Source organism: Meleagris gallopavo, chromosome 3 (genome assembly GCF_000146605.3).
Source record: "Meleagris gallopavo isolate NT-WF06-2002-E0010 breed Aviagen turkey brand Nicholas breeding stock chromosome 3, Turkey_5.1, whole genome shotgun sequence".
Classification (NCBI taxonomy): domain Eukaryota; kingdom Metazoa; phylum Chordata; class Aves; order Galliformes; family Phasianidae; genus Meleagris; species Meleagris gallopavo.
In genome coordinates, this window is record NC_015013.2 from 51,955,404 (window position 1) to 51,968,657 (window position 13,254).

Here is a 13,254-nt window from a genome sequence, read left to right on the forward strand (position 1 = left end):
CCTCCCTCTCCCTGCTGGCCACCCCTTTTTTAATGCAGCCCAGGATATAGTTTGCCTTCCAGGCTGCAAGCACACACTGCTGGCTCATGTCCAACTTCTCATCCACCAGGACCCCCAAGTCCTTCTCCGCAGGGCTGCTCTTAAGGAGTTCTTACACCTGGGATTGCCCTGGCTCAACTGCAGCACTTTGCACTTGGCTTTGTTGAACCTCATCAGGTTCATATGGGCCCATTTCTCCAGTCTGTCCAGGTCCCTCTGGATTGCTTCCTTTCCCACCAAAATATCGACCACACCAGTCAGCTTGGTGTCATCTGCAGACTTGCTCAATTCCATTGTCTAGGTCACTGATGAAGATGTTGAAGAGCACCGGTCCCAAAGCTGAACCCTTAGGGACACTGCTTGCGACTGGCCTCCACTCAGACATAGAACTGTTGATCACAACCCTTTGGCTGCGACCAGCTAACCAGTTCTTAATCCATCTAATAGTCCATCTTTCGAATCCATACTACTCCAATTTAGAGAGAAAAACATTTGATGCTGTGGTCTGTAAACTTTTGCAGCAACTGATACATAGTAAAATCAGTACTGTATGAAGGCTTTAATCATGCATATTTTTAACTGCCAATGTTTTGAAATTGTTGGAATGATATAGCATGTGCTATGAAGATGGGTTCTTATTAGATGACTCGTGATGCACTTGATGAAGGATCAAGGTTGTGAATAAGCACTTCCAGGGTGTATTTATGATCTTTGTTACGTTTATGTGTATTTGTGAATATAAGCGTAAGCAAACTTGGAAGCATTTTCCTCCATCTGCATACAGTAATTTTGGAATGCTGCTTCTGCACAACTAAAAAGCTCAACTAGAAAAAAAAACAAACTCATATTCACCCATAGACCATAGATAAAGAAATGTACAGGGGAATCTTGAAATACTGAGAACTGAAAGCTGACCCTGTAATGTAGATGTGATAGTCATGTGTAGAGATGCTGCAGTGTAGCAGAGAATGAGACCCTAAGGAAAACAAAAATGTTAGTCTTAAGAAGTGACTCCCTTATTTTCAGTATAAATATAAGTGTTTAATGCATAATAATGTGGCATATATTGCCTACGCTAGCTATTAAAAAGCTATTAAGCACTGTAGGAAAAATAAGAAACATAGACCAAAGTTTAATTGAGCACACCAAAGTTCACGCTGTTTCCTTTTATTATTATTTTTTGTTTGTTTGTTTTGTTTTGTTAGAGTGATGCATTATTTCTAACTTCAGTACATACTTGAGGTATGAACTCTATTACTGCTTTCAATAAAAATACTGCTGGTGTTTCAAGAGCTAGTTACGAGGGATGTCTGTTCTGTAGAACAAGGCTATGCAAGTGTCATCTCTGCTTGGCATCTTGGAAAATGTTGTTTAATCTAGAACCTGTACCTTAGAACATTGGAGGCTTAGTTCTGCCCTTTTACCAATTGGATTCTGGTTCATTTTTTAGGCCTCTAAACAAGAATGTGATAGTTCATGCAATTCATACCAACCATGTTGTATGTAGATAATTAAGTCAAATGTAATTTGTTAGTAACATGTAAACCTCATGTCTAAAGAGAAATATTGAGATATACATTTCTTAAACATAAAATATATTAGAAAATCCTCTCATAATTTAAGAATCCATTGTTGTATCTTGGCTAATAAGGCCAGACCTTCAAATATATTATCATAATTTATGTGAATATCAATGCCAGTCTCTCAACTCATATAAGGAAGTAAAAATTTAGTTGGACCGAGTCAAGTTTCAGACTTTTCTAAACAGCACCTTCTGTGATGTTTTTAAATGCTATAGACAAATAATTCCATGTATTCTGTTATTATTCCTTACTTTTCATGTTAGAGATTATATATTTCTTTACAGACACTTAATCTTTATTATATTAATTCTGTATTTATGAAGTGCATCTGATAGCTCTGTAATATAACTCAATATTTTAAAATGTTAGTTTTTGAATCAGTTTTTGTTAATTCCTTTATGACTTGGAGGGTATCTATTTTAAAAATCAAGTTCATTTTATATGATGATTTTGTACAACACCCTGATTGTTTAGTTCTTGAACAGAGAAGGTGTTAATCCAGCATAAATACACCACTGATTTAATCAAAGACATAGGATCTACAGTTTCTTTGATAAAATCTTACAAGTTAAACGTTGTCTTTCATAAGTAGCTCTAGAGTTCTTTTCCCTCAAAGCTTCTAAGAAATCGTGTCTCACAGGTAAATAGGACCTAGTTCTGTAGTCATTCTGTTTTCAGAAAAGCATGCCGTGCTTCACTATTATGGCCCAAAAGATGCTATACATTGATGGAAGATGTTTTGGAGTTTTGTTACTTGGGATGAAAAAACTCTATCACTGAAACAATGAAAGCTGGTGTTTGAGGATTAATAAGATTTCGAATATCTACTTAGAAGCTACGTATTGCCTTTTTATTTTTTTTATTTTTTTGCTTATTTCTTAAGAAAGATTATGCAAAAACCTAAATGAAATGTAAATTTAAGTACAAGAAATATGGGATATTTTGTGCAAATTGAGTGAAAAATATGCTTTCTATTTTCAGCTGAACTTTCAGGTTTGCTCTTTATAGGAGATGCAATTCTGCAGGTGAGTGAACTTGGAAGTACTTTTATGTATAATTTTCTAGAAAAGTGAAATAAAATCTATACTTATGAAATGTAGAGTAAGTCTTCTCTTTATCTTTTTAATAACAGATTAATGGAATTAATGTGAGAAAATGCAGGCATGAAGAAGTGGTGAGCTTTTCTGTTTTTCAGTCTACGTTTTGTCTGTTGTAGTTATTGAGATTATAGCAGTACACTGGTGTCAGTTGTATTATTGTTATTCCTAAAAAAATTAGACTGTACCTTCTTGTTTAGAAAATCTTTGATCTTCTTTGTAGACTTGTTATAATTACTGTTCTCAGATTGTGTATTAAGGGTAGTTATTTTATTATGAGAATTTTAGCTGTATGTTTTCCTAACCATTCTTCTTCTGGCTTATACCTATCAAATTTCAATACTGTTAAACCTTTCTGGTTGTGCGAGGTCATTTTAATTTCAAAAGTCATAATTTGCACTATGTTGGGGTTTATTTGTTGTTTTAAAACCTATTTAAAATCAAAACAAAGCATTAGTCTGGCTTCCATTCTCTGGCTTTAATTTATGAAGACGCTCTCCTCGTTTATAAGGGTAGAAATGAACAGAGTATTAAGGAGATTGCCCCTAGAGGAGGCATGTGTATTTGAGTTTTAAAAGTATTGTATTATATTTGGCTGTTTGATTGTCCTTAGGACTTTCAGAAGTAGGAAACACTAAGCTTGAGAAATAATGTCATGAATGGAAGATTACCAAAGATTACCAAAGAAATTATCTTTTATTCCTGTTTCGATCCACAGAAACTATAATTGTGAAGCTCATTTTATCGATTCATAAATGCTCTGTATTTAACACTGTATTCTGTTTTATGACAGATTGATAAATGTATGCCATTCAGGTATAGAAAGCATAAGTTGATAAAATTCTGATGAACAAATAAGTGCAGGCTGAAAGACAAAATGAGTGCACTCTTCCACCTCTCAGAATGCATTTATGCAGTGGTTTTGTGCTGGAAATTTGTGTTGCAAATCATTCATCATTCCTTAGAACTGTCAATGGTTTATTGGCTGGTTTGGCCCAGTTCCGTGACTAGCGGGGCAGAGGGATTTCACAAAATCCGTGCCTTCGGAAAAGGGATACAGGGGACCCCAAAATAATTAAAAACAGTGGCAACAATCTGAGGAGAAACAAGCTAATTTACTAAATATGGTATCAGAATGCAAGGTAATACACTATAATACAATGTAATTAGAATTGAAGCTAATAAATCAAATATAATTGGAGAGAGTGTCCTAAAGGTAGAAAGGCCTCACCATAACACTGAGGTGAGATGTGCAATCCAGTTGAGCAGCAGGGAAGAGAGCGTGGTGAAGAAGAGGACATCAGGTGACCTTGCCAGGGTTGTATCTCCTCTCTGACTGCAAAGCCACCTGGAGTATGTAGTTCTTCTTCTCTTCTGGACAGGTGCCCAGAACTGGAGCATTAACAGTTTAACTCCCAGTGCACTACACGGTGTTATGATGTGGAATACCGATAACCAAAAATCATAAAACTATGATAAGAACTTTAATCCATCTTCGGTACAAACAGAATAACATTTCATATTTGCCTTATTTTTAAGCTTTGGCTGTGCAGTAGTGGCCAGATTTTAATCTTTTATAGGATTACTATAGTTTTGTTTTAATGCTTTAATATGGTAAATATCTCAGTGGGATTTCAATGCGATGTTGACATTTCAAGACATGAGAAAAAGATGTTAATAAAAGTGCAGACTTGCACACAAAAAGGCAAATTAAAACTGGTAAGTTTATTCAAATCTGCCCAAAAGGACAGATTCGCATAGAGTAGCCAATATCATTTTATTTTATACCTTTTTAGTGCCACACAATGTTCTTCTCAAACTCCTTATAAATAATGTTATTTGAATAAGAATAATAACAAAGCAAAGGTGTTACCTTACTAGTTATGAATGTACCATTGTGTATATACAAGCACTTGTACAAATGATAGTACTTGGAGAAATAATAAGTACTTGGGCAAATAATTTCTAAGAATGAGGAATTGATATTGGCCAATATTTAAGTAATCTATGTAACATTTCTTTAAACTAAGATCTGCAGCGGAAGAGATATAAAACAAACATAAATGCCAAATTTTGATTTATTTTTTTTTCAGAAACATCGAATTTATTATGATCGTAGAATCACAGAATCACAATGGTTAGAAAAGACCTCTAATATCATCCACTCCAACTGTCCACCTATTATCAGTATTTCCCACTAAACCATGTCCCTCAGTGCAACATCTAGATGTTTTTTGAACATCTCCAGGGATGGTGACCCCACCACCTCCCTGGGCAGTCTGTTCCAGTGACTGACCACTCTCCAGCAGAAGAAGTATTCCCTAATGTCCAACTGTATCTTCCCTGGCACAACTTGAGACCATTCTCTCTAGTCCTATTCTAGTTATGTGAGAGAAGGGGCTGACTCCTACTTCACCACAACCTCCCTTCAGGTAGAGAGCATTAAGGACACCCCTGAGCCTCCTCTTCTCCACACTAAACAATCCCAGCTCCCTCAGCTTCTCCTCATAAGACTTGTGCTAAAAACCCCATGCTAGCTTTGTTACCCTTCTCTGAACACCCTGCAGGGTCTCAATATCTTTCTTGTAGTTAGGGGCCCAAAACTAAGCACAGTAAACCAGGAACGCTGATAGATGATGGAAAGTGGCTATCACCTCCACCAGTTCCGTCAGCACCCTCAGGTTGATCCCATCTGTTTCTATGGACTTGAGGCCATGAAGGTGGAATATTAGATCCCTGTTTCCACCTGGATCTTGTGGGGGTTTATTCTGCTCCCCATCCCAGACTTCCAGGTCAAGGGGTAGAGTACCCTGAGGATAACTGATCTCATTTTTGAAGACAAACTTAAAGAAGGCATTGAGAACATCAGCCTTTTCCTTATCCTCATTGGTCACGTACCCTGCCACATCTAGTAAAGGACAGAGATTCTCCTCAGTTTTCCTCTTACTTTTCATGTATTTGTAAAAATATATTTTGTTCTCTTTTACCTCTATGTCCAAGAATCAAAAACTCTACACCATTTCATGGTAACTCTGTCCAAGACAGCTCCCAGCTTCCACATCTCCCACCAGTCCTGCTCTGTTTGTGAACAACAGTTCTAGTTGGGCACCTTCTCTGGTAGGCTCTCTTAACAGCTGCATCAGGAAACTATCTTCCACACACTCTACAAACCTCCTAGACTATTTCTTCTGTGCTGTATTGTATTTCCAGCATATATCGGAGAAGCTGAAGTCCACCACGAGAACAAGAACTGGAGATCATGCAGGTTCTGCCAGCTGCTCATGGAATGTCTCATTTGTTCCTTATCCTGGTTAGGCAGCCTATAACACCAGGATGTCCGCCTTGTTGACCCTCCCCCTCATTACCAGCACCAAGCTCAACAACATCAAAGCACTCTCTAACATAGAGAGCCACACCACCTCTCCTTCTTCCTTGCCTATCCCTTCTGAAGAGCTTATCACCATCCACTGCAGTGCTTCAGTTGTGGGAGCAATCCCACCTTGTTCCTGTAATGGCAACTAAGTTATAGTTTGCCTGCTGCACTGTGATGTACATGTATGTGCAGTGAATTTGCTGTAAAGTCTGATTATAATATGTGCTGCTTTATTAATGATAGATCTGGTAGTTCATTGTATATTTAAGTAGGGTTTTAGGCATAGACCTGACTAAGGAGCAGATGCAGAAACTAGTTTGCCAGCAGGAGTTACAGGTAGATTTGGTCTGCAGCGTGTTCCATGAACTTTGAGCTGTTACAGCACTCCTGTGCTAATCTTTATCAAATATGGGATCCATAATCCTAATGTCAAAGTAACAGAGAAAATGCGAAATATGTAGAACATAGTTGCTCACAGCATGGATTAGAACTGCAATGAATACTTAATGTCCAATCCTTACCACATCTAGGTACTTTTAAAATGGCTGTGCAGGGTCCATAATGTCAGAATTTTGTTTCGTTCTGATCATAATTCATTTTTTCTGAGTCTATCTTAGCAGGTATCATATGATGAGAGAATATATTAACATTTTGAGTTGCCCTGATGTCTTAGAAAATATTTACTGTGAAGCAGTAGGAAAGATTTTCCAGTGTGTAAAGTTGAAGCTTCCCATAGGAAATTCAGACGTGTATACATTATCTGCACTTTGAATGCAATGTGTGTTCATTCTTTTTCTTTTCTAGATCCAACACTTATTGCAGTTTGCAAAAACATTTTAAGCAAATGTCTTATCCTCGTAACTCAGTAATGAAAAATTCTGCATAATGATCAGTGCAGCCTGTAATATTACACTGATTACTAATCAGCTAAACATGGTGTTACACTATACTGTTTTTACTCTGCTACACAAATCAAACTATTTTTCAATTTGAATTTCAAAAATAAGTCGTTTTATACCAAATTAGGACACTCTTTCATAGTAGGAAGAATCTTTCTCTGAAATGCAACAAACTTAGTTGGCTTAACTTTTGTGGGCACCTATGATATCCTTTGTTGTCTTCCATTAGTTACTAAGTCTGGTAATAAAGCATCCAGTGGAGCACAGATCGTGTTATCCCGAAAGTACATTACAATCTGAAGCCTGAATATGAAAAATCAATAGGTAGATAAGACTTATAAGGCTGAATATGTAGGCTTACTTGTTTTTTGGTTTAACTTACAAGAGATATCTGCCCACTTCCCATTGGAATTTTCTTAGCTTTAGGTGAATTTTGAGCTTAGTTTTCCATTTGTAGAAGGTGTGGATATAACTCATTATCATGAATGGATATTATGAGTTTCTATCAAAGATTGAATGTCAGTTTGTTGTTCAGCTGGGGTTGTAAAGAGTCCCATCTGAATACAGCACAGCATTCCTTCACTTTAGTACTCTCCTATGGTAAAATAAATATGTCTGTGGGAAAATATCAGCATTGGAGGAGGTTGGAAAAAAAAAAATTAAAAACCATCTCTCAACATCATAGAGATAATTTGTTTCTAGAAGTGCAGTCTCAAGTTGAATTTGGAAGTAGGGGATGTCTTGTTATATTTCTTAATTTAGATGAGTTGGAACTCTTTCTACTCTGGATATATTCTTTTTTTTCCATCTTTTTTTTTCTCTCTTTAGCATTTTGCAAGACTTTTTATTAGGAAATTAGGAATAGCATGCATAGACAGGCATAAAAATTTAGGCTTCTGCCTGAGGAATTCAGTGCAACAGTGTGTAAATCCAGTCACCAACAATGTCAATCCAAACAATAAACACCTAGTCTTTTAAGTGCTCATAACAAAAATGGTTATTCATAAAATTAGAAACTGATATACCTATAACCTGGAAACTAATTTATCTTTATGTATCTCCAAATGGAGGACCTTACCTGCATTTATTGTTCAAACAAAGATAGATAGGCAATCAGTATAATGTTGTTCTCGTAACGTGGAAATTTGGGTGGTTCTAGTAGTCACTACACCATTGACAGTGAAGAAATGTTGGAAGAGAGAGAAGTCCTTCATCTACTGCATTTGCTGCTTCCAGAACAGGTTTATAGTGCATCTAAAGTCTATGGAAAAGGAAGAATTTTATTCAAATGAAAAATAATATATTTAAAATTACCTCTGCTAATGTGAATCTCAAATAGTACCAAAAACTGTGGTTACCTATCATTGGGTTTCCTTGGGTATCTGCTTTTCTCTTAGGAAATACAATTAAAATGAAATAAATACAAATATAAAATGGTTTGTTGTTTCTCATTTTTGAGGTAAATTCAGGGTTTCTAATGAAAATGTCATTTGTATATTCCAGCTATCATGATTCAAGTAAGTTGCTTGAAAAGCGAGGTTATTATCCAGGGAGAAGCTGATACTGGTAGATATAGAATCTGTGTAAGTATTTAAACTTTAGTGATATTTTGATACAGTGAGGTATTCTGTGTAGCACCATATTACAATTCAAATATCAGCTACATTTTGAACAAGGCATCTTTTCTGAGAGTTTGACATGAAATGGGATGCCCATGCGCATTGCATTGTAGCTTTGCCCTTTTCACTGTGTTCTAGCAGAATATCAATTACGATATATGTTACAGAAAGCTGATGGCATAGAAGCTGTAGTTGCTTAACTGGAATTATGTGCAGGAATTATGTGCAGCTGACAAATCTTTTTTTTTTATTTTTCCGTATCAGTTTTCATCCAAGCTGATTTTTTAAACCTATGATGAATAGCTTCAGTAACTTTTTTCATGTTTTAAACAGAATAATAATCATATTGTATTTATAAGGCAAGAAATGAAACCAAATAGATATTTAGATATTGAAGCTGCATAATCGGCACTTGTAGGAGAAAAGCTTGATCATTCTTCAGTAGTTTTCTTCATATGAAGAGGCCAAGATGTTAGTTATTCCATACCGCCATTCTGTACAAGACCTGTGATTATAAGAAAAGTGTTAACCTCACTTCTTTTACCATAGTATAATTAATGAAAATATCTGCAACAACGTATTTATAATTTCCTTATTGTTCATGAAACTTGGAGCTAATAATGGTCTGTCAAGTATTTCAACATTAGTTTGAAGTGAGTGTACATCACGTAGAAAAGAACCCAGCTGGTATAAATAATCCCTAGAGGTATCTGTTTGGTTGGTTTTGTCTTGTTTTTGTGTTTGAGGGAGCTCTGGTTTCTTTTTCCTATGTAGTAGAAATTCTTTTTATTAGGATGCATCCTAGAGTAGTATTCTTATATGTGTTCAGCTATATTTTTGTTGTTTAAATAAACAATGTTTGTGTGGATCACAGAAAAGGCTAGGGTTTATTCAACAACCCTGCTGTTAAACTTTATAAATACACTGATGTGCATTGCATGTCTTCCTAAATTATTTTTTCATATCTTTTTCTCAAGGTAGCTATACATCTATAACTTGTTTTAAGACTCCATCTCTTAAAACTATTCAACACTTCTAGTAATTTTAGTAGATGGGTAGAATGTTAGCATGGGTAATATTGAGTCAATATGATTAATATAATTATTTTCTTTTTATACTATTCTCAAAGTCAAAATCATGTAGGGTTTAGTGGAGTAGAGTGAAAAAAAGAGTCAGCAGTTATGCTGAGACATTCTTCAAATAGTTGACGTTTCCTCTTTTGCCATGCAGTAATATTAATGCTGAAACCTGAGCTTCAAAAAAAATAGACAGTTGAGCAGAGCTTTTAAAGTGTGCACTATCAGACATGATTCATTTCTGACTTTGTTTACATCGATAATTTATTGTGAATATTTGCTTTCTCTGCTTCCTTATGGATAGAATAGGAATATTTTTAGGTCTGTTGGTATACTTGTCTTTTCCTCCAGAAGGCTTACTGAAAGTTTCCATTCTACAGACCATATTCCAGTTGAAGAGTTATAATTCAAGTAGGCTCTGATACAGGGACTCAGACTTTTTCTTTGCTTTCCTGTACTTATTTGTGATATTGTACAATAACGGAAAAAAATAAGAAAATGCTAGGGGCTAAGTATTTTAAGTCTGTTACTGGATAGTTTATATTTCTTAAGTCATAATCCACTTTGGCTCATTCTTTGAGTTTCCCTTCCCTTCCCTTCCCTTCCCTTCCCTTCCCTTTCCTTAGAATATCAACGTAGTAATGTAGTGAGGCTATACAAGAATAGCATAGAAAACACGAAGTGCCACCAAGAATCAAAGGAAACAATAAGGCACATAGCATTCTGTGAGTTTAGGACATTTTAGTGTAAGGAAAAAGAAACCTTCTATTGACAAATATTATTTTTCCTGGGTCACTATTAAAAATTTTTCTTTAACTCATACGGACTAGAAAATATTATTTGAGAGGCAACATCAGTATTTTCTTTAAAAGGGAAATGACCATGTGACATAGACTAGTAGGAAATGTTCAACTCTGAATGGCAACTTTTTTATTTCTTATGGCTTGATATGAATCAGAGAGATTACATTGGGTGAAGGAAAGCATGTACACTACTTTAGCTAGCCAGAAAGAATAACAAGTAAAGAGTTGTGCTCAAAAAAGTGCCAGTATTTGTCCAAGGCTTATCTAACACCTGTACTTACTTCTAGGTCTCCCCCCTTTTTTTTTCTCTCTTTTTTTTTCCCCCCTCTCTATATTGGGTCTTTGTATTCTAACTGTTTGGTGGAGGAAGAAGAGGAAGGGAAAATTGACTCTATATATTTTTTCATTAGTATTCAGTGTTGGACTGTTCAGCCAGATATAGGGAAGCTTCCAAATGGCCCACTCCATATTTCTTACCCACTAGTATGGAACAGTATAATACTGGTGCTTTGGTACCTGTTTGTCAGTACTGTGCCTGTTTTTCTAGTTTAACAATTTCTTTCTTGACATTGCCCTGTTAACAGTGGACTCTTTCTACAAGTTCAGTTTTGTATGTCCTGTTTCCTATTAGTTATTCTACAAGACAGTGCCTACTAAAACACTAGGTTAGATCACAAGAAAAATTTGAGTGCAGATGTCGTGCCAAAAGGAAGAAATTCTACATTAGAATTTACAAAGGTTATCATTTCTTCAGACTGTAGTGCAAAGACCTGCAGATGTTGTTGCCTGCTTGTGCCATTAGTACTTTTCTGAATAAAATGAGAAGTAGTCAGTGCTCAAGCTGAAATGGCATTACTAAGGTAATGACATGTATCTTTAATTTAGGTCTTGTAAGTGTAGGTAGATATGCTCTACTTCATATGCCCTTGTCAAACCAGTCCTGATTCAGAATATTTCACAGGTTCTAATTATGCTGACCCATTAAAAGGAAAGTTCAAAAGAGCAGTCTGCATTAAAAAGTCTCCCATATTTTAGCATGTCAGTGTGCAAGTAATAAGCACTGAGAGTATCTCTGTTTTCCCTGAAATACTGAAATTTCTTCTTATAATATTTTGAGTATAATGCATTTTACATACTAAATCGGTAAACAGGCATCCTTTACAAAACCTTCATATCTCAGTCATGTTAAGACTTTCTTGGAATCCTATATACAGTCATATTTACATAAAGTTCTAATATAAAACACATTCAAAGACCCCTGTACATGTCAGGTCATAATGTATTATTTTTGAATTTCTAGTTGTCCAGAAAAGTTTGGTGAGATCTTGCATCTGCTGGAAGGAATTCTAATAGATAAAACGTATTTAAACATTCACGCTGGAAGATTTATAAGGTTTTACCAGTTATATAAAGCATCCTTCTGTCAATCAGTAAGTGAGGTTTGAGAGTAAAATTAATCACCTGCACAATAATGATCACAGAAACAGTACAAAGACATTTAAAATTTTACCAGTACAGCTACAGCTCTCAATGTCCAAGAAGTTATCAAGGCCAAAATCTTCATCTTATTGGAAGACTTCTGTTTAAATGGAAAAGTGTGCCTCCCTCCTGATACTTTTTCAGTAGGCTTTTCAGTAGATCTTCTTGAAGCCTTCTCTTCTCCAGGCTGAACAAGCCCAACTCCTTCAGTCTTTTCATTGGAGAGGTGCTCTAGCCCTCTGGTCATCTTCATGGCCCTCCTCTGCATCTTTCTTGTATTGGGGGCTGCAGGCTTGGACACAGTAAGTACTCTTGGTAGGATCTCATGGTGGCTGAGTAGAGAGGGATAATCAACACCCTTGCCCTGCTGGCCACCCCTCTTTTAATGCAGCCCAGGATGCAGTTGGCCTTCCAGGGTGCATGCTCACACTGCTGACTCATGCCTGGATCTTCATCCATTAGCACCCCCAAGTCCTTCTCCACAAGGGTGCTGTCAGTGAGTTCTTCTCCAAGTCTGTGCGTGTATCTGGGATTGCTCTGACAAAAGTGTGGCATCTTTCAATTGGACTTATTGATGAAATCCATTAAGTTTATGTGGGCCCAATTTTCAAGTTTGTCCAGGTCCATCTGGATAGCATCCCTTCCTTTATCCACTGGATAGTCCACCCTTTAAATCCACATTTCTCCAATTTAGAGATAAAGATGTAGTATGGGATCATGTTAAAGGCCTTGCAGAAGACCAGATAGATGACATCAGTTGCCCTACCTTTGTCCATTGGTACCATCACTTCATCACAGAAGGTCACCAGATCGGTGAGGCAAAATATTCCCTTGGTGAAGCTGTGCTGGCTGTCTCAGATCACATCCTTGTCTCACATACGTCTTCATGTATCTTCCAGAAAGATCTTCACAGGCATGGAGGTAAAGCTTGCTGGCCTGTAGTTCCTCAGATTTTCCTTTCTCCCTTTCTTAAAAATAGGAGTGATATTTCTCTTTTTCTGATCACCACGGACTTAACCTGAAGACAATGAGTTTTCAAATATGATGGAGAGTAGCTTGTCAACAATGTAAGCTAGTAAAGTATCTGTAAATGTCCTCCAGTTAATTAATACCCAATATGAGTACCTCCAAATTCAGTTCTCCCAAAATTTAAAATTTAGACGCTATTGAAAAAAAATGTAAAAAAAATGTTTAGACAATATTTTTTATCGATGTTTCATATTTTTGGATAACTGTGTTGGATCCCAGCTAAGCAAAATATGTATGCCTTTGCCTAAAAGTAAAAC

At 36.3% G+C, this 13,254-nt stretch overlaps 1 protein-coding gene across 1 annotated transcript in view; it reads left to right on the forward strand.

The window, feature by feature from the left end:
- The window catches only part of LOC100548083 (gamma-1-syntrophin), a 90,652-nt gene that overhangs the window by 31,241 nt on the left and 46,157 nt on the right, over positions 1–13,254 (forward strand). The window contains exons 5-6 of the mRNA XM_019614340.1: positions 2,604–2,647; positions 2,755–2,796. Coding sequence (XP_019469885.1) covers positions 2,604–2,647; positions 2,755–2,796 — 86 coding nt within the window. The remainder of the gene's footprint in view (positions 1–2,603; positions 2,648–2,754; positions 2,797–13,254) is intronic.